Source organism: Schistocerca gregaria, chromosome 4, assembly GCF_023897955.1.
Source record: "Schistocerca gregaria isolate iqSchGreg1 chromosome 4, iqSchGreg1.2, whole genome shotgun sequence".
Taxonomy (NCBI): Eukaryota; Metazoa; Arthropoda; class Insecta; order Orthoptera; family Acrididae; genus Schistocerca; species Schistocerca gregaria.
Window position 1 is genome coordinate 255773380 of NC_064923.1, and position 26821 is coordinate 255800200.

At 40.9% G+C, this 26821-nt stretch overlaps 1 protein-coding gene across 2 annotated transcripts in view; it reads left to right on the forward strand.

Moving 5' to 3' along the window:
* Positions 1-428: 428 nt before the first annotated feature.
* Positions 429-26821, forward strand: part of LOC126267023 (cytosolic Fe-S cluster assembly factor NUBP2 homolog) — a 62890-nt gene continuing 36497 nt past the window's right edge. For both annotated transcript variants that reach the window (XM_049971796.1, XM_049971798.1), the window contains exons 1-2: positions 429-1000; positions 1606-1694. In XM_049971796.1, the coding sequence (XP_049827753.1) occupies positions 890-1000; positions 1606-1694 (200 nt within the window). In that variant the 5' untranslated portion in view covers positions 429-889. The remainder of the gene's footprint in view (positions 1001-1605; positions 1695-26821) is intronic.

A 26821-nucleotide genomic window follows, 5' to 3' on the forward strand; every position in this document is an offset into this window, starting at 1 on the left:
TTGAAACATTTGCAAACCATTCTTTTCTTAAATGCGGCCTGCTTCGAATAGTTATTGCTGTTGATGTTAATAATCATTACTGTTAATAATTATTGGTGTTAATGAAAAAGCGTCATCTCAACTGAAACCGCATCTTATAACATGCCGAGTGTTCCAGATTGTAATGCATGCAAAGTGATATGTAATTTCAGTTCTGGCGACAGTGTTTCGTGCATTACAATATCTTTATTCCTTATCGCATAATTAACTCTATTTAGAAAAGACGTTAACATTTCTGGTGACGTTATAACATAATTAAAAGAGCTTCTTGAGTCTTCCATTACACATTATTTTAGCAAGGAGGCTGAGCATCTGAGCTGACGTCTTTTCTTCATCCAGTCACGAATCGCAACACGTTTCTTATTTTTATCTTATGCAGCGATTCTACGCAACAAGCTTTAACTCCATCACAACTCGTGCGACATGCAGATGCCAAAACTTTCATATCAGTCACGACTCAGGAATCCACAAAACGACGAAATTCAAGTATATTCTGGTTTCGCCGTGTCTACAGTCAAATATGAAACCATTTGCGTGCAACTTATTCACGCAACGAGTGGTGCAACCCAATGTCATCGTGTAAACTAGGCTTTATGGTAGATTGATTGTGCGACGATTTTTTGTGATTGGTACGATGTTTTTGTATTTAAAAGTTGGCAACCCTTTGCTATAAAGTCTGTGGCTGGAATGTGAACAATTGAGTGATGTTGGAGAGGGCGTGTTGTCAATTGTCATAGATGACTGTGTGATTGTTTACATCAGCGTGGAGGAGGATGTCGTATGCCATTATTGTATTGTGCAATTGTCACGCATAGAAAAATATTCGTACAAATAATACGAAAAATTCAGAATGCTTGACGGCGTGAAACACATTATACTTGTGTTGTCGGGAAAGGGTGGTGTAGGAAAGTCAACAATAAGTACTCAACTTGCGTATGCTTTCAGAGACAGCGGTTATAAGGTAATTATCATTTATTGAGCCAGTGTAACTTTATCATACTGTTCCAAATGCCTCTTCAAAACGTGAAGCGCTTGTGTGGTCTTGTCAGCAGTGTGCATCCGACAGAATGACTGCTATGGTAGGCTACTATTTTCGTGAAAGAAAGAGCATGTGGTACGTAATCGTGCTTTTAGAATGTGGCGCTGACGCTACGTAGATTTCAGACCAGACCTATTCAGCACAGACTTTTACAGAGTTATGCATAATACCGGTGGTAGTAACACTTTGCGCAGAGGTGTTTATAGCATAGCTCTGTGACAAAGTTCCTCCAGCAAAACTGATGCAGTTTTATTTTGGATGGTCTCGACTGCACGTTAGTAAACATACGGAACTCCAGTGTTACAGAATTTCTTGTCAGCGGTTCATGTTTCCTATTGATAGAGAAAAATGGAAATGATAGTAGGCTATTTAATGTTTACCAAAAGAGAAACCACTTTGTCCACCCTATACTGAGGGCGCACTTCCTTTTCGTACTTCTTGTTTCTTAGTACTTAGTTTTGTTTTCTCTATGTCGTATAACAGTAGGCTCATAAAGTGAACCTGTACAATTTTCCATTTATTTGTAGGTTGGTCTCCTTGATATTGACTTATGTGGACCAAGTATTCCATACCTTCTGCATTTGCAGGGTAAAGATGTCCATCAGTGCCCTCAAGGGTGAGTCATATACCACACAGATTGAAGTGTTACTAACATGTTTACACAATAGCTCATAGGATAAATGTAAGTGATAATTGCAAGTTGTGTTCTTCAATTGTTGCTCTTCATAACAATAGTTGTTGTAGGTAGTAGCTGTAAATTACCCATGTTTTCAATTTTTAGAAATTGTTAATGTTACTAGTCTTACCTAATTACATCCTTTTATGTTCATTTCACTTGGCATGTTGTTCGTACCATGTGTTTCTAGATTATTAGTACTAACAGAAGCATGTCACCGTCACAGTGTTTGAGTAAATGTTTCAAAATAGCAGAGCACTTTCCATTCCAAAGTGTGAAGATTATGCTGCTTGTATGTTGTTAAAAGGGAGATGCAGTTTGTTTTATTTTTTATTTGCTCTTCTTTGCTGAAATTAGTATACATGTGTGTGTGTGTGTGTGTGTGTGTGTGTGTGTGTGTGTGTGTGTGTGTCGGTGTCGTACTCTCCTACAAAGTTCATTTTACACTCTGTTTCTCACCTAACAAGGTGGAACAATGAATAAGACACTGGAACTAGAAATGAATTCGTTTCTTTTTTTCCAATGACCTGCTGTGTAATCCTATAAACACAAGAACTAATTCTATGATTAGTTAAAGATGTAGACACTAAAACAGTTATGCTTTCGTGTTGATACCAAATTAAACTGGGAGGAACATATTTGCCTTGTCTAACAAGTGTGTGCTATATCATGGAGAAATTGACAGATGCAATCACTAATAAGTTTCTGAAGGTGGCATATTTCAGTCATGCAGTTTATATGGCATACTGATAAGGTATCTTTCCTGTTATCTAATTGAAATTCTGATAATCCATTAAAAAGTAACCAGAATAATGAGTAAAGTGCGACCTAAGGAACACTGCTGAGGCTTCTTTATCAAGCTAAAAATACTGGTTGTGAAGTTATGTATCTATACAGCATTTCTTTATGTCAGAAAGCAACTTAAGTAAGTTTGACATCAGAGAGAAGGTATGCCTCAGCAGCACGAGAAGCAAACTGGACTTCGTTATATCAGACATACACTAAGACTCCAAACTCTCATCAAATAATGTGCTTAAAATTTTTCAATAAACTTCCAATATCTGCTTGATCCTTGCCCTGTAATATTTTCAAAGTTAAGATTTATGTCTGACTATTGAAAATACTATTTGGTTTATAAAAGAATATTTCTAAAATAAGTGGAATTAAATTGGAAACTTCTCTATAAGAAATTATTATTAAGTGTATATTTAAAATAATTTTGGAGCAAACAGTGATCTCTACTAGTGATCTGTACTTTTTCTGTGTCTTTGTGTCCTCAGAATTTTAGCATACAAACAAAAGCCCATTTTCCAACTTAGTGTGTGTATTCTACCCCCATGTTCGTATTACAGTAATAACCTAATCAGATTCAATGACTTTTTTTTAAATGTTTTGTTTCTCTGGACTATTGCCATATGGTCTTCATGTCAAGTTGACCACTGTAATCTCCCCCCTCCTTCCTTCTTCCATCTGTTGTCCACATTAAACAATGCCCAGTCCAAGTAATTAATAAGCAAAGTCTTTTATGAAGATTTGAGAGGAGCGAAGATTACAATAAACTTTCAACTTTACTTAGTTTGTCATGTTGAGATTGCTCCAGTTCTTGTCTAGGATTCTGATTCTTGAAGCTGAAAATCTAACATCAGATCCGCATGATTGGTTTCAACTAAATAAATTGGAATATTGTTGTTGCAGAATTTTTTATGTAAATATATTTACCACTGATTGTCAGAAATACAGAAGTGTCCGATTCCACCTGTCTGCTTTGACCCATGATGTTACAAATATGGCGGAAGTGACTATACACCATGACTCCAATATGGCGCCTATTACGTCATTACGTAAACATGACAACAAACAAGAAAATACATTGAAAAACCAACACGCACACGTACCATAAAAAAAAAAAAACCTAATGACACTAATGGGACAAGCGTGGGAAATTGGGAGTTTTGCGGTGGGGACAAAGTAAATATAAACAAATTTAAACACACACCACCATACCAAACTGCAAAAAACTACGAATAAAACCGACAACACAAAACTCTCCAAATTCCACGACACACAATATCCTCTGGAATCAAACACTTCCCTTGGCGTATATAGCTCAACAGCAACTCCCTATACCAGAACACCCACAGCCACAACCACACATTGTAATGAAACCCTTCCCTTAACCCCAACACACAACAAGTACAATAAGGACAAGAAAAATAAAAACTTACAACAACAAAGTTCTGGTACCGCAACCTACGCCGGCCACCACAATCACACACAGGCACACACACCCACACACAACCACAAACCAATAAAAAAATATACAACCTCCCCCCTCACCCCAAAATGAAATACCCATAAACAAAAACCAAACTAAATAAAAAATCTCAGTCACACACTACAACTCAACAAAAAGTGCAACAAAATAGATCCTCCACAACTTAATCGCAAACCAACACACTCCCTGGTATCAACAACTAACCCCCCCCCCCCCCCCCCAAGCCGCAGCCACCCACCCACCCAAACCACACTAACTAAAAAAAATAGCCCTCAGGAACACTCTTCCACCAACAGTACTCATCTGAATCAGACTGAGGGTTAGAAGAGCGCCTCTTCACCCTCCCAAAAACTGACTTAATGGCCTCCAACATCCCTTCTATAGTATTTGTGCAAGCCCCCATCTCGTAATTTTTGAAACTCTAAACTATGGTTAACAACTAAATGATTGTACCCCCTCTTACCCAACCCCCTATCAGAAAAAAAAAGTGTCGGAAACTATAGTGGATCCCGGTTCTATAAGCTCCTCAATTAACCCCACTAATTCCATCTTATACCACCCATCCACAATCCTAAAAACACATTCCAAATCCCCCCCTCCGGTACAACAGCCCTACACACCCAGAGACCAACCACAGACTTACCCCTCCCATACGTCCTTTTCTCAAACTGTGACTCCTCCACCACAACCCCAGGCCCACCTAACTTAACCCTGTGCTTAATAAACTCAGAACATACTTCACTGCAAAACGAAAACCAGTCAAGCACACTCCTGTCGCTCACGCCAGTCTCATGCATGCGAAAACTTTAATAGGACATATAACAAAAGTAATATGTCAACAACACAATCTCACGCATGCCCAACTTGGACTTCTCGTATTAGGAATGTATGGAGCGCCATAGGTTATCCCTACGGGACCGCCATATATAACCGTCCCTGGTCTGAGACGCCGGAACTTTCGCCATTGTCATTTCATTCTGACAGACACCGGACTTAACCACTCCGCAATCAACCCAAAAAGCTGTAGAAATTTGATCAGCTCCAGCTGAGTCGGGCCCATAACAGCGTGGAGTTGTATACTATTTATTTTACCGGTCATATCCATACCTAACAAGAGCAACAACAAATTAATTTATTCACATTAACACACAACCTACAGCGAACAGCACTCCAATAACTTTTCACACAAAACCACTAAATCGTTAACTCACTGAAACCAATTCCACTCCAAACACAGCTAAAACAAGAACCAGCCATTAGAACCAGTAACACCAAACTAAACTCAATACACCACACAACACGAAACCCCTAAACACACCACTAGAGGGTACCACGAACCGCAACACAGGCACATCTACAAACACACCACAGTCACAAACCAAACTCCGCCCTGTCGTGACATCACACAGCCTTATGTCACAGGTCAAAGCCGATGGGTGGAATCGTACACTTCGGTTGACCCCTGATTGTCTCACATTTTAGTATGTGATACAGTATTTTGATTTTTCACGTTAACAAAGCCAAAATTACATTGTTCACACCTATTATACAAAAATACATCCGTTCATATCAGAGGCAACCTTACGACATTCCACACTATGCAGGAATAACAACATTCCGAAGGGTTTATAATTTTTCTCTTCATAAAATTCAGAAATAAACATAGTAAACAGTAGAGGAGTGCATAATTAATAATAGAAATTTGAAGTGTGCAAATAATTTGTAATTTCAGATGATTTAAAAAAAAATAATTTTAATTTTACATTTGGAACTAGTATTTATCGATTATAACATCCAAAATAAAGTAATTCCTTTTCATAAATTTTAGCCTGAAATATAGCATACTGTCTATAAAATTATACCAAAGTATTTAGAAAAGCAACAGACATAATATTAAACTGTCCAAAATTCGAAAACTAATACTAGTATTGCCAACTACTGTTGAAGAAAAGTAATGCTAGAGGAGGCTGTTCTTTTACACCATGAATGAGTTAGAAATCGGTATTAAGTAATATGGCTTCAGTCTGTGAATGGTCGGATAAATTTTTTGTGTGAAAATGATTGTGAAAAAATCATCACTGTATCACATAGATACAAGGGCTGATTTCTGACCTCTAGAAAAATCTAAGTAATCTATGGAAAGGTTCTGAAAAATGCAGCCATTTTTATTCTCTCAGCTGTATATCTGCTTCTCAAAAAATAGTTATTGATGGATATGAAATTAAAGTGATATGGGAGAGGGGGATGGAGGTCAGTGATTCACTTTGAGGTTGAGTCCATCAGAAGAAACATTCAGTGTTCTTCACAGAGGGTAATTGGTGAAGAGAGAGGTAATATCAATGCTGATTTGTGGCATGTATATTGGTAGTGGAACAGCCATAGTTTTCATTTTGTCGTATGAATTGTGTTTAACTATACTCTGTTGTAGAAATTGACATCAAAGACAACACTTTGAAACTGGCAACTACATAGTAGCCAAGATAATTAAGTTAGAACATTGTCAAAGGAGGGTGATTGGTGGTTATATGTGGCTTAGACGGAGTAAGAAGTTGGCAACTGGAATTTGTACAAACTTTGAGAGTCTGTCTGAACTGTGGATTTGAAGCCATAATGGGAGTTTCTGTAATGGAAATATCAGAAATCGTATCTCTCAGAAAGTATGGTGTGGTTGACTTGAGTGTCCATCAGCTTTGACTGTTGATGGCACTGTGTTGTGTTGCTTGATGTTATGGTGGCAGTGCGCTTGTGACATGTATCGTGTTTGCAGAGGGTGTGTTGGATTATGTGGTGGCATGTTACAGTATGGGAGGTTTGTTGTTGTTGTTGTTGTTGTTGTTGTTGTTGTTGACTCCAGTCCTGAGACTGGTTTGATGCAGCTCTCCATGCTACTCTATCCTGTGCAAGCTTCTTCATCTCCCAGTACCTACCGCAACCTACATCCTTCTGAATCTGTTTAGCGTACTCATCTCTTGGTCTCCCTCTACGATTTTTACCCTCCACGCTGCCCTCCAATACTAAACTGGTGATCCCTTGATTCCTCAGAACATGTCCTACCAACTGATCCCTTCTTCTAGTCAATTTGTGCCACAAACTTCTCTTCTCCCCAATCCTATTCAATACTTCCTCATTAGTTATGTGATCTACCCATCTAATCTTCAACATTATTCTGTAGCACCACATTTTGAAAGCTTCTATTCACTTCTTGTCCAAACTATTTATCGCCCATGTTTCACTTCCATAAATGGCTACACTCCATACAAACTCTTTCAGAAACGACTTCCTGAAACTTAAATCTATACTCGATGTTAACAAATTTCTCTTCTTCAGAAATGCTTTCCTTTGACAGTCTACATTTTATATCCTCTCTACTTCGACCATCATGTTATTTTGCTCCCCAAATAGCAAAACTCCTTTACTACTGTAAGTGTCTCATTTCCTAATCTAATTCCCTCAGCATCACCCGCCTTAATTAGACTACATTCCATTATCCTTGTTTAGCTTTTCGTTGATGTTCATCTTATATCCACCTTTCGAGACACTGTCCATTCCGTTCAACTCCTCTTCCAAGTCCTTTGCTGTCTCTGACAGAATTACAATGTCACCGGCAAACCTCAGTGTTCTTATTTCTTCTCCCTGGATTTTAATACCTACTCCAAACTTTTCTTTTGTTTCCTTTGCTGCTTGCTCGATATGCAGATTGAATAACATTGGGGAGAGTCTACAAACCCTGTCTCACTATCTTCCCAACCACTGCTTCCCTTTCATGCCCCTCGACTCTTATAACTGCCATCTGGTCTCTGTACAAATTGTAAATAGCCTTTCGCTCCCTGTATTTTACCCCTGCCACCTTCAGAATTTGAAAGAGAGTATTCCAGTCTACATTGTCAAAAGCTTTCTTTAAGTCTACAAATGCTAGAAACTTAGGCTTGCCTTTCCTTAACCTAGCTTCTAAGATAAGTCGTAGGGTCAGTATTTCCTCCCGTGTTCCAATATTTCTACGGAATCCAAACTGATCTTCCCCGAGGTGGGCTTCAGCTAGTTATTCCATTCACCTGTAAGAATTTGTGTTAGTATTTTGCAGCTGTGACTTATTAAACTGATAGTTTGGTAATTTTCACATCTGTCAACGCCTGCTTTCTTTAGGATTGGAATTATTATATTCTTCTTGAAGTCTGAGAGTATTTTGCCTGTTTCATACATCTTGCTCACCAGATGGTAGAGTTTTGTCAGGACTGGCACTCCCAAGGCCGTCAGTAGTTCTGATGGAATGTTGTCTACTCCGCGAGCCTTGTTTCGACTCAGGTCTTTCAGTGCTCTGTGAAACTCTTCACGCAGTATCTTATCTCCCATTTCATCTTCATCTACATCCTCTTCAATTTCCATAATATTGTCCTCAAGTACATCGCCCTTGTATAGACCCTCTATAGATTCCTTCCACCTTTCTGCTTTCCCTTCTTTGCTTAGAACTGGGTTTCCATCTGAGCTCTTGATGTTCATGCAAGTGGTTCTCTTGTCTCCAAAGGTCTCTTTAATTTTCTTGTAGGCAGTATCTATCTAAACCCTAGTGATATACTCGCTTCTACATCCTTACATTTGTCTTCTAGCCATCGCTGCTTAGCAATTTTGCACTTCCTGTCAATCCCATTTTTTAGACGTTTGTATTCCCTTTTGCCTGCTTCATTTACTGCTTTTTTATATTTTCTCCTTTCATCAATTAAACTCAATATTTCTTCTATTACCTAAGGATTTCTACTAGCCCTCGTCTTTTTATGTACTTGATCCTCTGCTGCCTTCACTACTTCATCCCTCAGAGCTACCCATTCTTCATCTACTGTATTTGTTTCTCCCATTCCTGTCAATTGTTCCCTTATGCTCTCCCTGAAACTCTGTACAACCTCTGGTTTAGTAAGTTTATCCAGGTCCCATCTCCTTAAATTCCCACCTTTTTGCAATTTCTTCAGTTTTAATCTGCAGTTCGTAACCAATAGATTATGGTCAGAGTCCACGTCTGCCCCTGGAAATGTCTTACAATTTAAAACCTGGTTTCTAAATTTCTGTCTTACCATTATATAATCTATCTGATACCTTTTAGTATCTCCAGGATTCTTCCATGTATACAACTTTCTTTTATGATTCTTGAACCAAGTGTTAGCTATGATTAAGTTGTGCTCTGTGCAAAATTCTACGAAGCAGCTTCCTCTTTCATTTCTTCCCCCCAATCCATATTCACCTACCACATTTCCTTCTCTCCCTTTTCCTACTACTGAATTCCAATCACCAATGACTATTAAATCTTCTTCTCCCTTCACTACCTGAATAATTTCTTTTATTTCATCATACATTTCTTCAATTTCTTCGTCATCTGCCAAGCTAGTTGGCATATAAACTTGTACTACTGTAGTAGGCATGGGCTTCGTATCTATCTTTGCCACAATAATGCGTTCACTGTGCTGTTTCTAGTTGCTTACCCGCATTCCTATTTTCCTATTCATTATTAAACCTACTCCTGCATTACCCCTATTTGATTTTGTGTTTATAACCCTGTAGTCTCCTGACCAAAAGTCTTGTTCCTAATGCCACCGAACTTCACTAATTCCCACTATATCTAACTTTAACCTATCCATTTCCTTTTTTTAAATTTTCTAGCCTGCCTGCCCGATTAAGGGATCTGACATTCCACACTCCGCTCCGTAGAATGCCAGTTTTCTTTCTCCTGATAACGACATCCTCTTCAGTAGTCCCTGCCCGGAGATCCGAATGGGGGACTATTTTACCTCCGGAATATTCTGCCCAAGAGGATGCCATCATCATTAACCATACAGTAAAGCTGCATGCCCTGGGGAAAAATTACGGCCGTAGTTTCCCCTTGCTTTCAGCCGTTCTCAGTACCAGCGCAGCAAGGCCGTTGCTTAGTCTTACAAGGCCAGATCAGTCAATCATCCAGACTGTTTCACAACTTTTTGACCTTCAACTGTTACAGTTATAGTGTCTTTTTTGTAGGCACTCTGGAGAGAACAGTCCCTTTTATCTTCCAGATAAAATGACTGCACTATTTGAACTTGATGTGCTTCTACAGGATGACCATAATAGGGATCTGGTCTTCCAAAGGCTCCTTCTACAGACCTCACATTTCTTGAATTGTCTACCATGTTTTGGTACTGACGGAATGTGGTTCAAAATTGTTTTCTTTAAAAATGTCTCTTGAATAAAAGTTAAAACTTGCACCTTTTCACTGTAGGATGCACAATATTCAACAGCTGACTTGATATTTGTGATAAATTCCTGGCAAGAGGTGCAAGAGTGCTTTAGTTCATTTTCTTCTGAAGATGGAATTTCTACTTTGAAGAGTGTGGTCAGTTTTGCTGTAGTGTATTCATCCGTAGCTTTAGTAATTTCTCTGTGCTTTCTTGATCCATAGAGCTTATGACTCAACTTCACTGGCCACGGTTTCTTAACAGGACTGACACCTACATCTGTAGTTGACTGATTCAGGGTATTTAATTCTTCTTCTATACATGCAAAATTTGTGTCATCTGCACCATGAGAGGCTTGTTCAGATACTATCATTGTTGTTATTCTGTCAAAATATTTAGAACACAAAAAGTCATCACTGGAAACATGTTCGTTTTGAAACAGGCTTCAAATGAGAACACTTATTCCCAACCTGAACAAAGTCTGTTTTTTTGTTTGTCTTGTATGGCACTCTTTTTGTGGATATGCAAATAATTGGCACACTTTTCTCCTGTGGCCCCAGTCAGAAGACATTTCAAACAGTCCTTTTCACAGAACACACTGTAACTGTGTCAACTGGCAAACTCCTCACAAAAACACAGAACTCACTGGATAGTCTTAGATTTCGTAGAAGCCTCTTCAGTAACCGAATTACCACTGAACAGCAACATTACAGAAACTTGCAATGAACAACCATGACAAAGAAACTGGCAAGAAACTACAACAAAGTGTAAAAAAACAAAAACAAAAAACCTCTTAACAAAATAACCACAACTGTTAAGAGATACAGCATTAAAAAAAATAATAATTTCTTAACTTGCATCCTTCAAAATGGTGTTTGCAATGTCATCTTTGGAGGCCTGTATCTCGAGGCAGGAATTTTTTTGTAGAAAACAAAATAATACGTGTTTCTTACTTACTCCTCAATTTTAACATATGCTAATTTCAGTAACATCCGAGACTATGAAGGTAACCCCCTACCTGAATTGATACAGATGTACAGATTATGCCTAGTATATTTAGCATTGTCAGTGGAACAGCATATAACTTTGCATGCCTTGAGGTTCCTATGTTGAGAAGACTGCATTGGCTTGCTGTTCAAGGGATTGTGTTGATGGCATATTATTTTGCTGTCACTATAATTGCTAGATTTGTGTGTCAGATGACATTGGATTGAAAGTAAGTTTTATGGTTTTATTTTACTCTCTCTCTCTCTCTCTCTCTCTCTCTCTCTCTCTCTCTCTCTCTCTCTGATTTTTAGTATGTGTGGTATCTGTGTTTGTGAGTGGAATCATGTGCTTCTTGTATATCGAAAATCGTGTTATGCAGTTTATGAATTTTTTGGTTCTGTGGTAGGTATTATGGAGTTTCTTTTGCCTAAGTTGGTTAAGTTAGGTTTTCAGTGTTAGTTATATGAGCAAGTTTGGATTTTGTGGTGTTGTGGACAGGTCGACTGATATTGTTGATACTGCATTTTGCAAGTTTTCATAATTTCAGTTTGTTAGTTTTCATAATTTTTCTCTGGGTGGGTAGTGCAATTTCTATTAGGATTTCTTTAGTGGTGTCATTCTGTCAGGTTGGGCCATGTAGTTCAACTCATGTTGGCATTACTGAGTTTTGTAAGTTTTTGTGATGTTTTGCTAGGTGTGCAGTGCAATTTTTTATTTATTTATTTCCCTGCCCCCTCGATTTTTCAAGATGAGCTTAACAGCTCAACTTAGGTTGTTGAGCCCTCAGGTGCTCAGAATTCATTTGCTGAATACCGTCTTGGCGACCCCGGGCTTTCTAAGCTGGGGACTGGTAAACAACGCCAGTCCCCTGTCACTGTAAGCTGTTGGCATGCTTCAGCGAGCACCATGCGGTTCGGTGGTGGAACATGTGTCTCAGGGAATGAGGATCTTGGCATGACCACCTTTATTGCAAGGTTGGTAAAAGCCTCTATAAAAAACCCTCGATCTCAAGGTGTGCTGCGCACTGGTGGGATGCATGGCTGTTGAGGTTGAACAGTCATTAGCAGGCAACCTCTGGGGAACCTGCTGCACCCCAGTCGTATAAGGCTTACTCAGGCATGCGGGGCTCTGTCTGAGTGGACCCTTGTTTCTCCAGCTGCTCGTTGGACCGAGACAAAACCCTTGAAATCATCCTCTTGTCCTCTCAGCAGGATGGGTATAGAGCCTGGGAGTATACACACCCAAGATCCAAAGAAGAGTGGCGATTTTCGTCACAGGGTTATTTGGTAAGTGTAATAGCATTATGGAGATGTGTAGAAAACTCAAGTGGCAGACTCTGCAAGAGAGAAACTCTGTATCGCGGTGTAGCTTGCTGTCTAGGTTTCGAGAGGGTGCGTTTCTGGATGAGGTATCAAATATATTGCTTCCCCCTACTTATACCTCCCGAGGAGATCATGAATGTAAAATTAGAGAGAGATTCGAGCGTGCACGGAGGCTTTCTGGCAGTCGTTTTTCCCGCGAACCATACGCGACTGGAACAGGAAAGGGAGGTAATGACAGTGGCATGTAAAGTGCCCTCTGCCACACACTGTTGGGCGGCTTGCGGAGTATAAATGTAGATGTAGATGTAGATTCATCCAAGAGAATGAGAGAGGTTAGTCCTCCTGATAATAAGAATACTGTGGACTTCAGTAACAGAGCTCATGGGTTCGTGAACAACAATGTGTTTGTGGTGATAAAGAGGAAGGAGGGGAAATTTGAAGAAATATCCCTCTTTCGTGTCCATAAGTGTTTGGAAGGCCTGGCTGGCACTTTAAGATCTATAAAACAAGTGTGTAATGGCTCATTGTGGCTCATTGTTGGTCAAAACTTACAGGTCGGAGTAAGTGAATCTCCTTCAGAAATTAAGGAAATTGGGTGTATATGATATCATTGTTGATGCACACTTCTCAGCTCCAGTGAGGATGTTGTCACATGCCGAGATATCATGGACATGGACATAGCAGAATTGAAGCAAGAATGGCCATCCCAGGGGATAGTTGATGTGGAGCAACGAACATGAAGGAATAATGAAGAAACTGAAAAGAGAGCCACTTTCACTGTCACATTCAATTCCCCAACACTGCCTGAACATATTATTTCAGGATTTCTTTGACTTAATGTTTGGCCTTACATTCCAAACCCTATGCGGTGCCATACAACCATGAGTTGTGGAGGTGAAGTGCGGAAAATCTGCTCATGAAGTTGGGACTAACTGCCTGTCTCCAGTGATCTGCATCAAATGTTCCGGGAACCACACGGGCTGGAGCAGAGACTGCTAAGGAATGCAAAATACAGGAAATAAAAGTAACCAAGTGGATCCCCTGTGCCGAAGCAGAAAAAAAAGGGGGGGCGATGAAACCCCTTGTCTTTGCCACCTCATGTTCTTCCATGGTGCAGAAATGTATTCCCAAGGTGGACACTTTGATGCAAATGATGTCTAGTGTGCTTGTATCCACCACAAGCACTTTTATGTGCACATGTACATGCCAAGGAAACGAGTAAGGACGAAGCAATCTGGGCAGCTGCATCAGGGAAGACCAACAACAGTTCCACAGTTAGCATCCAGAAGGTACAAGAAAAGCAGAGTGCCTCTCAATGCCCCCACCTCCTCCCAATCCTCAAAGGGGCAGGGAAAGGTTCACGACGTTCAGGTCAAAAGCTGTCCCAAGCGACATCAGATCTCATTATTTCCCGTCTGACTGATGAGGAGAACATCATGGAGTTAGATGCCTTGGATCCAGGCAGCCCTTCAGTTCGCCCTCACTCTACAAGTGCTTCACCTCTGCAGTACAAAGGTAGTGGTACATTAAAAACCACCTCGATGAAATGGCTCCCATCCTACAGTGGAATTTACAGGGGTTCAGGGCGCATGTGGAGGAACTGTGCCTCCTATCTCAGGGTAGACCACTGTGTCTGTGTCTCCAGGAGACTAATTTCCATTAATTGTTTGCCCTGAGCTATGAGGCTATATCCTACACAAAAAGGATGACATGGAGAGAGAGATAGACTACCACTCCTTGCCTCTCTCCCTTACAATGACTTAACAAGCAGTTGCCATAGCATTGCATGTGCGTCATCCATTGACAATTTGTTCCCTCTACTTGCCCCCACACTATGTGCTTGATGTGGAGGCCCTAAGAAACCTTATTACACAGCTTCCCCGCCCCTTCATCCTCTGTAATGATTTTAATGCACACAATGTGCTTTGGGGCTCTGCAACTTCCTGCCCCAAGGATGGAGCAACTGAGAGGCTTCTCATGTCATCATGTGCATGCTTGCTTAATACGGAACAGTGCACAGCAACTGGGTCGTTCTTTGCCATTGGTCTCTCACTTTGGTCTCCAACTCCAGCTCTTGCTCACACTGCTCAATGGGAAGTGGTTGACAACTTGCACAGAAGTGATCACTTCCAGATCTGGATTCATCTGCTAGATGGACTGGAACCTGAAAGGAAACCACCACAGTGAGTGCTCGGTAGGACACACTGGACACTTTATAGCTAGTTGACCCAGTTTGAACATTGTGCCAATGTCGAGGCATGGGTGGATCATATTACCAAAATGATCCACCATGCCACTCCAGCATTCATTTCACACACCACAGGACAACAGAAGAGGCAACTTGTCCCTTGGTAGAGTGCAGCTCTGCATAGGGTGAAGTGTCTGCCAACTATGGAGAATCTTGCAGTATTTAAAGTGGTGAGGGCAAAGTGCCGCCAAATTATTAGAGAGAGCAAGAAGAGGTCATGGCAACTGTTTTTGAATACCATTAATTGTTCCAGCAAGAGTTATGTTGTATGGGAGACTGTCAGGAGAATTTCTGGGACAGGAGGGAGGTACTCCATGGCTGCTGTAATGGGGAATGGCACTCTCCAAACAAATCAACAGATTGCCCATACTATGGTGGCCTATTTTGCCTTAGTTACTGCAGTTGCCAGTCAGGATCCAGATTTCCAGCACCGTAGAGTGGCTGCTGACAGGTTTTAGTGTGGACCTCTGGTCCACCACTGATGAACTGCCTCTTTCCCATGTGGGAACTGGATTCTGCATTGTCTGTGGCTCATGACACATCTCCTGGTCACGACAGAATTCATTATAGTATGCTGTGGCACCTGTGAAAGGCGAAACAAAGACATTGCCATTTGGGCCTTGCCTCACTTTTCCGACTCATCTCATGAGGCAGTTTTAATTCCTCTCCTAAAACCCGGGGAAGACTGTACATTCCTGAGTGGTTATCATAGTGTTGCACCCACTAGCTGTGTGGGAAAGACGTAGGAGCAGATGGTCAACAACCATTTTGTCAGGATCTTAGAATCCAGGTGCCTCCTTAGTTGCTTTCAGTGTGGGTTCAGGAAGTGTCGTCGCTCCACCTTTCATAATCTGATCCTACTGGAGGCAGCTATACAACAGGCTTTCCTAAGCTGACTAACACCTTCTCGGTGTATTTTTTGACATTTGGTAGGTCTATGATATTACTTAGAGGCATCATATCCTCGAGCAGCTTCAAGAATGGGTTTTTCGTGGTTGTCTTCCCATTTTTATTCGGTCCTTCCTCTCACCACAATGTTTTAGATACAGAGTTGGTGACATCCTGTCTGATCACTTTGAGCAGGAGAACTGTCCACCTCAAGGTAGCATTTCGAGTATGACTGTCTTTGCCATAGCTGTTAATAGCATTACGTCCATAGTGAAAAAGTCTTGACCAGTGTTCTTTGTTTGTGGGTGACTTCTCAGTTTTTACTTGCAACGACAACACATCAGTTGCAACTAACTCTTCAATGTTTGGATGAGTGGACACAGAACAGTGTGTTCTTTTTAACAGTTCTTGTTCCATTTTAAACTTTGCTAAGGTGAGGATGAGGGACACCGTCCTTTCTTTTAAAGTCACAGTGAGATTTCTGGGCCTAACATTTGACTCTAAGCTTACGTGGTTACCACATCTTAAGGGCCCAAAAAAACAGTCATTTAAGGCTTTAAGTATTTTAAAATGTCTTTGCCACAGTACGTGGGGAGCAGACATGACTTGTCTGCTCTGATTTTACATGGTATTTGTACGATCTGGGCTCGATTATGGGTGCACGATGTATGAATCTGCGGGACCCTCTTATTTAAAGATGTTCGACATGATCTCCATGAAGGGATTCTGTTGGCCTTTGGAGCATACAGAACAAGCCCCTTACATCGCCAACCCAACGTGTTGCTGTCAGTATCAGAGGTTTAACGATACCAGCCAGTCATGTTCCAATACGACCAAACGTGTTACTTGTGGCAGGGACACCCATGAGGGTGATTTTCCACCCCCATCTCCTTGTTGAATCAACTGTATGGATGACCGCACTGGTTCCTCTAGAGATTGCCCTATTTTTAAAGATGAATGAATTATTCAGGAAGTCCGAGTGAAGGAAAAGGTGTCTACCTTTGCTGCTTGTAAGTTATTCACCAGTAGATAGCCACTGAGTTCCCCATATGTAAATATTGCACTTTCCTCCTCTCTCCTTGACCTACTAAGGAAGTAGCCACACAGACTTGAGATCTCACCTTTAGTACCATGGTTGTCAGATAAGCCAGCCCAAAGATCGCCTGTTCACCCTCCCATTATCACCCACTCACTCTAAGGCTCAACCTCCATCAGCTCCTGCTAAATCATAGGCCCCAAAATCAGATGCCTGGACTTCTAAAAAAGTGTCTACTCGTGAAGATTTTTTACGTACCCAGACCTCACAACCATAAGCTCCTCCATCTCAGTGTCCTGCTTCCAAGAAGGCTCATAAGAAAAAAGGTTCCTCTCCTTCTCCGCCATGGCATGTCTCTTCTACAGTGCCACCCAGCGGTAGCCATCCTTGGCCATCTTCCGTGTCGCTGAAACGCACCGCTGGCGGTTGGTCAACCAGCTGACCACTGGCAGCAGGAGTTGCCCCCAAAAAACCTATGGATCAGGATCTTCTGCCTCTGGCTGTATGCCATTCCACACCGTCGGCCACTGGCTCTCAGCGGTCGCTGAGTTGACGGCAACTGTGGTGAGATTTTCCCTCTCTTTTTTTTTGTGTCCATGATCTTCCCTCTGTTGCTGGCGTTCCGGCACACGGCGGACTTACGATTCTTCTCCTTGATACTATCCATTATCACCCAATGTACTTACACAGTTCCTTCCAAGGTGTCGCTATACATCTTTCCCTTTCTGGATTCACCTTCTCTCTTTGTACCTTATACATTCCATCATCTACACCAATGGCAAGAGTCAATCTCCTTCATCTCCTTGGTCAGCTCCCAACCCCCAATTTGCTGGTTGGGGACTTCGACGCCCACCGCCCGCTTTGGGGATTTCCGTGTCCTTGTCCAAGAGGCTCCCTATTGATTGTCCTCTTCCACCAAAGGGATCTTGTTTGCGTCAACACTGGGTACCCTAGATTTTTGTCTGCCTCCACATCAACCTACTCTCATTTGGACCTTTCGGTCAGTACTGTTCGGCTAGCTCGGTGCTATGAATGGTTCACTCTTGGTGATACATACAAGGGTGACCATTTTCCATGTGTCCCTTGATTACAGCCACAACTGCCATCTATGCGACCAAGACACTGGAAGTTTCCCCAAGCCGATTGGACACTTCTCCTCTCTAGCAACATTTGATGACCGTCAGTTTCTTAGCATTAACGGTGAGGTCACTCATGTTATGGAAGTTATTCTTCTATCAATACCTCGTACGGTGGAATGAGGCATTCCGTGACACAATATGCGAGTGGATATGTGCTCTTCACGTTTTCTGCCATCATCCTATGTTAGCCAACTGTATCTACTATAAGCAGTTGTGTGAGCAATGCTGTTGCATCATACGCGATAGCAAAAAGGCAAGCTGGGATTTCTTTACCAGCTCCTTTAATAGCTTCACTCCCTCATCAGTTGTTTGGAGTCGAATCCAATAGATATCTGGCACGTCCAGTTTTTCCCCGACCTCTGGGCTAACTGTCGCCCATGATACCTTACTGGACCCAGTCACAATCTCTAAATAACTCGGTCGACACTTTGCTGTGATTTTGATCTCTTCTAATTACCCATCAACCTTTCTCCTGAAGAAATGGGTAGCGGAATAGCGAGATCTTGCATTTTCCTCTCCAAAATCGCGAAAGCCATAATATCGTTTTTTTCTATGTGGGAACTCAGACGTGCACTCTCGTCCTCTTGCCATTCTGTTCTGGGACCAGATGGTATTCACATCCAAATGTTGCTGCATATATCATGCCCTAGTCTGTGCTACCTCCTTTGCCTTTATAATTGCCTTTGGGTCAACAATACCTTTCCCAGAAGATGGCGGAAAGCCATCCTCATTCCTGTTCCAAAACCTGGAAAGGACAAGCATCTCCCCTCCAGCTAGCAGCCAATCTCTCTCATGAGTAGTGTGTGTAAGGTTTTGGAACATATTGTAAATTGTCGTTTAGGCTGGTGGTTGTAGTTCTGAAACCTTTTAACAACTGCCCATTGTGGTTCCTGAAAACATCATTTTACTGTTGACCATTTTGCTGCTCTCTCCACTTGTATTTTTTGATTTGGCGAAGGCATACGATACCTATTGGAGGACAGGCATCTTGGGGCTGTCAAGGTTGGCTATCCCTTTTCATCTGTGAATTTATGATAGAGTGCAGGTGAACACTCCTCTATCCCGTACTTTCTCCCAAGAAAACAGGGTGCCCCAGGGCTCTGTGCTAAGTGTTGTACTATTTGCGATTGCCATAAATCCATTTATGGCTTTCTACTTCCCCATGTCTCAGGCTTCCTATGTGTTGACGATTTTGCAACCTATTACCACTCTCAATGCAACAGCCTTCTTGAACGACGTCTTCAAAGATGTCTTGATCACCTCCACTCACGGAGCATCGAAACCTGCTTCATATTTTCTCCTAGTAAGACTGTTTGTGTAAATTTTTGGGTCACACGGAGTTTTATCTGCCTTCCCTACATCTAGGCCCTGTTGACCTTCTGTTCGTGGACATCGCCAAATTCTGGGGACTTACATTTGACAGAAAACTGCTGGTCTTTTCACGTTTCATATCCTTTGGCTCGCTGCCTACGGTCCCTCAACACCCTCCATGTTCTGAGTGGCACCTCCTGGGGAGCGGACCAAACGGTCCTTCTCCACCTATATTGCAACTTAGTGCGCTCGTAATTGGACTATGGAATTATAGTTTACTCCTCTGCTGCACGGCCTTCTATTCTTCAACATCTAGATTCTGTCCACCACCTTGATTGCGTTTAGTGTCTGGAGCTTTTTACACTAGTCCTGTGGAGAGCCTTAACGCTGAGACTGCTGAGCCTCTGCTGTCCAATTGTTGAGCTGTCCTGAGTCATTACGCTAGTCGTCTGTCTTCCATGCTTGCTCATCTGACCTATGCCCCTTTTTTTTTTTTTTTTTTACGCCTCCTTGGATTTATGGTATGCAGGCAGCCCTCCCTCTCTATTATCACCAGGAGTCTGTTTCTGTCAATTGCTACATTCACTTTCCTTTTAATTTCCTAAAACTTTCTTGACAAATGGGTGTACAAAGCCACCTTGGCTTCACCTCCAGACCTGCCTTCTCCGTGATCATTGTCAGCTTCCCAAGAATAGTACCCTCTCCCCCCCCCCCCCCCCCCCCCCTAGTTGTTTATCGTCGGGATTTTGCTCCTCTATGCGCACAAATGGAGGATGCCACATTTATTTACAATGACAGCTCCAAGACCACCTTTGGTGTTGAGAGTGCCTATATTATTGATGACACCCCTATTAGATTTTGTCTTCCTGAACAGTTTGGTTTTTACTACGGAGCATTCCGCTGTTCTCCAGGCTATCCAATACATCCATCACCATCAGCGGATACAGTATATTATATGCTTGGATTAACTCAGCTCTCTTCTCAACCTCCAAGCTCTTTATCCCATCCACCCTCTGGTCCAGCAGATTCAGGACTGCCTCCACTTGGGGGGGGGGGATCATCTCTGTGGCATTCCTCTGGGCCTCAGGGCATGTTGGTACACACAGAAACGAGGCTGCCGATATAGCACCAAAGGCTGCCATCTCTCTTCCTCAGTCCCCTGTTCGCATTGTTCCCTGTGCCAATCTACAGAGTGTTTTATGTCATCATGTTGCTGTTTTATGGCACACGCATTGGTCTGCACATCAAGATAATAAACTGCGGGACATAAAACCTCTTTCCTGTGCTTGGACCTCTTCCTCCCAGCCTCGTCGGCGGGAGGAGGTAATTTTAACTAGACTCCAGATTGGGCACTGTCTTTTTATCCATCGACATCTTTTAAGTCGCGATCCTCCCCCCACTTTGTCCTCACTGCTCTCAACTGTGGACGGTGAGACACCTTTTACTTCACTGCCCCTATTTTAATCTGCTGCACGCCATTTACAGCTGTCGCCTGATACATCTTCTCTTCTAGCAGATGACATGCACTCAGCTGATTGCGTCCTTGAATTAATAAGTGTTAATGAGATGACATCGGTTATTTGAAGCTCTTTTCAGGAAAACCAACCCTCCTTCAATAGCACTTTTCTAAGATTTCCTTACATTTTTAGTTTTCCTCCTCCTTGAGTTTAGCTCCCATTGCTGCTGATTTAAATTCCTGTTATTACCCTTCACTAAGCCAGAGAATGGGGTTTACGACCGTAGCTGTTTTGTGCCCTAAAACCATAATAAATAAAAAAAATTCTACTGTACAGTTGCACATGTAGCATCTTTCTGTATCACTTTATATTATTTTTTTAAGAAACCATTTTTACTTCTGCAAAATTTAACAAAATTGAGTCATCAGGTTTTCATGGCTGACCATCAATATATACTTCGGAAGCCACCATCTCATCTCATTTTCATGGTCATTCACAAAATGTATGCTGATGGCAGTAGAATCATTCTTCAGTTGGCCTCAAATAATTTTTCTCTGTTTCTGCAGTAGTGCCTCAGGTAAAGACTGTTGGCTTCTCTCCAAGGATTCCTATTTGAGTTCACAAAGTATCCTCTTAATACGTGCATACTGATTGAATCTACCAGTAACAAATGTAGTGGCATGCCTCTGAATTTCTTCAATGTCTTCCTTTAAACTGACCTGGTGGGGATCCCAGACACTCGAGGAGTGCTCAAGAATGGCTCTCACTAGCGTTCTATACACCATCTCCTTTATAGATGAGCTACACTTTCCCAAAATTCTTCCAATAAAACGAAGTTGAGCATTCGTCTTCCCAACTACCAACCTAATGTGCTCATTCCATTTCATATTGCTTTGCAACATTATGCCTAGCACACTACTAGTGCTGGATTCGAATGTTAAATGCTTATTTTTCTTACACATTCTTTTTAACTTACGTTTTTCTACATTTAGAGTGAGCTGCCATTTGCCACGCAGACTAGGAAGTCTGTCTAAATCATCTTGTGTCCTCTTACAGTCACTCTATCATGACACCTTCTTGTACACTACACTGCAAGGGTGCCTGTATGATAGTTTGTACGGGGTGTGGAGTATTTTGGAAGATGAATGGTGACTTATAAGTAACCATAAAAAACTGCCAACTCTGGCACTGTTTGAAAACTTTGTTCTCATACTAAAATAATAGGCCATGGTAATCATGATCTATAAAAAAGATAACATGTTTCCATTTCTGTGAAAGCTAGCATGCCCCCCTCCCCTCCCTACTCCCCACCCACCTGTCACTGGTCATGAATGTCCTAGTCCCAGTGTCATTAGCAAACAGCCATAAATTTTGTTGTTAACCCTGTCTGCCAGACCATTTACGTGTATAGATAATAATAGTGGATCTATCATACTTCACTGGGACACTCCAAACAATACCCTTGTCCATGATGAAAACTTACTGTTGAGGACAACAGACTGGTTTCTATTTCTTAAAAAGTCTTTGAGACCCTCACATATCATGGAACCTAATCTGTATGCCTGGACTTTTGTCAACAGTCTGCTGTTGGACACTGTGTCAAAAGATATTTAGGAATGTGGAATCTGCCTGTTGTCATCCATCTATGGTTTATAGGATGTCATGTGGGAAAGGAACAAGCCGAGTTTCACATGAGTGATGCTTTCTAAATCCGTGCTGATTTGTACGCAGAAACTTTTCTGTATCAAGGAAGTATATTATATTGGAACTCAGAATCTGCTCAAGAATTCAGCAGCAAACCGTTGTTAAGAATATTGATCTGTAATTGTGTGGGTCCATTCTTTTACCTTTCTTATATGTAGGAGTCACCTGTGTTTTTTCCAGTTGCTTAGGACTTTGTGTTGTGCTGGGCAAGAGACCATCAGTAAATGCAAGATAAATAAGGGGTCAATATGCCGAGTACTGTAAAACCAAATTGGGATTCCATCTGGACATGGTGACTTATTTGTTTTCAACTTTTTTTTCTCTTGCTTCCCTATATAGTATGTCACATTTTGACTGAAAAATTAGAAATGAAAAAAAAAAAAAATTATCTGCAAGATGGGTACCACGACTCTTGACACTGGACCAAAAACGCATTATAGTGGACATATCAGAACAACAATGTTTGGCCTGTTTTAGGAGAAATGAACAAGATTTTTTGTGCCGGTTTGTGTCCACAGATGAAACTTGGGTGCCCCAGAGACAAAACAACAATCAAAGCAGTGGAAACATGCTGATTCTCCACCACCAAAGAAAGCAAAGACAATTTCTTCAGTGGGAAAGGTCATGGCATCAGTGTTCTGGGATGTGAAGGAGATTCTGTTTGTAGATTATCTCCCTACTTGGCAAACAATTACTGGAGAATACTAAGCTAACCTCCTGGACAAATTGCAACAAAAGATACACGAAAAAAGGCCAGGTTTAGCAAGGAAGAAAGTCATCTTTCATTAAGGCAATGTGCACCTGCACTGTGCAGTCGCCGTGGCAAAATTACAGGAAGTAAGGTATGAATTGTTGCCGCACCCACCTTATTCACTTGATATGGCTTTGTCGGACTTCCATCTCTTCCCAAAATTTAAAATTTTTCTCAGTGGACGAAGATTCACTTCAAACAAAGAATTGATAGCCAGAGTTAACAACTGTTTTGCAGGCCTGGAGGAAATACATTTTCGAGATGGGATCAAGGCACTGGAACATCGTTGGACCAAGTGCCTTAATCTACAAGGACACTACAATGAAAAATAAAAAAGTTTCAGTGATGTAAGTACTTCTTTTGTATTCTGTTCTGAGAACTTTTCAAATCACCTTTGTATCTATCATGCAAACTGGATGAAATGTGATGAACTAATGTCCCCTGCTGTTGTGAGAAGGATGTCATTGCCATCTTGTGCTGGAAAGGCAGAACTCCTTGGAGTCGCTGTACTTCTCATGACCTGACACTGCAGTTGGACAACTTTGTGTGGCAGAGGGTGCTTCTTAGCTGTGTTTTATGGTACAGCATGTTGCTACCAATGCTTCATAGTAATGTTACATGACAGAGAGTTCTGTGTATTAGTGTTTCATTTCAATGGGTGCTATGTACATATGTTAAGTGGCAGAGGGTGCTCTGTACATTAGTTGTGTGACAGGGGGTGCTCTGTACAAATGTTTTGTGGCAGAGGGTACATCTTATCTCTGCTGCATGGCAGAGGGTGCTTTGTAGTAATGTTACATTGAGAAAAGCTCACACAGAGGATTTAGCTCATGCCAAACTGATGATGGAGTTGGGTGACTGGCCAGTGGCTCTAGCTCGTGCCGAACTCAGCTTCACTTGGGTGGACTGCGCCATACTGGTGCTGCAGTTGGCCAGCTGGCAAATGGTCCTAGCTCACAGATCTCATCATCGCCACAAGTTGTCACTCCAAATGTCAATTAAATATGCAACAAATAACATTTGTGTCCTGAGAACTTTAAGGCATGTTGAATTGCCCTCTCTGTTTATTGATTGGATAGCCACTGAATTGCTATTTATTTATTTAATGGGACAATAATAATTATTAAAAGGTGGCAATTTTATTTAAGCAGTTTTTACTCTTTCGATTGTTGGGAGTCAGCGATAGTGCAATGCTGCTCGCTTTGGAGAATACACATTTTATAAGAATTATTTGGTCCAGGAAACACTTTTGTGATCACGGTTGCAATTTAGAAGCTATTCACGTAATTATACTGATTAAAAGTTATTGCTTCCGAAAGACGCAGGTTCGATTAAAGCTGTGTGCACTTTTGCACTTATAATGAAAATATTCATAACACGTCGCGTAACAAAAAGAAACATGTGAATCACAACCGTTATCAAACGAAGAAAATATAAAAATGTTCTTCGCTGTTATTCAGGACAGGCTCAGATTGGGCCTTGCAATTTTTAGTTATAGGAAATCACAAGACGTTACACTTTAGAGATATTTGTTTTGAATAACTTGTATTTACCTTCTCTCTCTCTCTCCTTTTTACAGCCTTTATACTTCCACATCGATTAAGGAACTTTTCCTTCTCTACCGACCAGTACGAGAACGAAATTCAGACTCAACAAAATGTCTTACATCTAATTATTACAAGCTTGACCCTTAACAATCATATATAGTTTTGTAGTACAAACAATGCTAATTTATTCCGTGCACTATAAAGTCTTTGATACACTGAGCACAAAAATGAAAATAACAAAATTATAATTACATTTTTAATATCATGAATATTTCTTTAAATCATGAAAATAAGGTTTGACATCGTCGTAGTATTAATTTTCATCGTTGTAGCACTACAATGTGCTGCTTGAATTATTTAGGTACTGGAAAGTGTTGTTCTCTGTTTGCTGTGCCAGATAAGTTGTCAGCTGGTAGATAATTAGTGCTACCCATGCAAAGCTGGGGTGGGTCGCTATTTGTGTAACATTTAATGAAGTAAAATGTGCTGTAAGTATGATCAACAGAGTTCATGTAACTGTAATAAAATTCATGAGATCAGTATATTTTTTAAATGTCAACTGCCACTAGAATAGTGATGACTGCACAGGCCAATACAAAATAAAATTACTTTCATAAACCTAAGTCAACATATGAATAATATTATCATCATTACTGACTGGTCATTCTCTGTAGCTAGACATGGACAAAATGAGTGTAATGGTAAAGAAGGGATAGTTAAAAGATAAACATGAAAGGAAAACTAAGAAAGACCCTTAGATCACATATTATTTACAACAGATTTGTAATATTCAGATCATCAAAGTTAAGTTTTATTTCCTTTCTGTTAATCATACACATTCTGACCTTGTAGAATGTTAAAGGCTTACTGGACACAGAAGTTGGTATAACTTTTAAGCTATTTGTTTGGTAAACTTGGATACAAGAAGGGTCAACATACAATTTATGCAGCCTTCAGGACCCCCAAGGTCACTTCATTGGCCCAAATGGGATGGTATTTGCTGGTTCCAATTCCACCTGTACTTGCTGTTGTTGAACCTCACAAAACATTAACTGGAAGAACTTAGTAATTTTCAGATGAGTGTATGTACTCAAGTCAGAAAAAAGTAAAACTATAATAATTTATGTTTATTGTTTGTAGCATTGATTAAATAAATGGAATTAGATTATGTGTCTTTCAATACTGTGGGTTGAGACTGTTTCTTGTGTAAATGTAATAAAATTCCACATCTGTCAAATGTATATTGTTCAGGGCCTTTGAAACGTCAAGGGAGAGAGAGAGAGAGAGAGAGAGTGGGGGGGGAGAACAAAAACAATGTCAGTTTTATTTTCCAAGTGGCAGCCCATGCTTTACTCACCCAGGCACCTGTAAATTTTAAAGCACTGCTTCCAGGATGGGGATGTGCTGACTCCAGATCGAAAGATGAGGGTCAGTGTGCCGGCCAGCCTGGATGTGATTTTTAGGCTGTATCCCACATTGAAATAGGTGAATAGTGGAGTGGTAATAAATCCCGTCGCAGTTACATGATTTGGAAACATTTAGGAGACATTCACACACTTTCACCTGAATTAAGCTACACACACACACACACACACACACACACACACACACACACACACACATACACACACAGTTGGGACACACATATTTTGTCCTGAGGGGTAACAGGGTGGCAACAGAGGGGACATCTGGCCACCCCTTAAATTAACCATGTCAAATCTGTTAATAATCATGGTGACTCTGCAGAGATGTGATACAAAGGCACAAGAAAAAGAAGAAAGTAACCCATGCTTTGAGGATTATTTTGGACAAAATTATTGTGCATTATCACTTTCCTTTTATGGTAAATTCTGTGTACCGTCGATATTTTTTTTTTCCCCCCAATATAAAATACAAGGATGTAAGTATACATTTCTCTTGCATTGGTAGTATTGCCTAAAGGCATGAGACTTTTTCCAATCTTTAAAGTATAGAGTACACAAGTTCCAAATTTCATACAGATTGGGCAATAAATAAGAAAATGTTAATATATTTTCAAAATGTTAGCAAGTGTCATTTTGCATCATGGAAACGTTAAAATGATAAAGTTTCCAAACATTGAATAGGCATAAAATGAAAACATACAGAGATAAAATGTTAAAATTTGAAATGGTTACTTATCTCCATAGAAAAACAAGTAAGTGGACATTTCATCTAAATCTTACATGG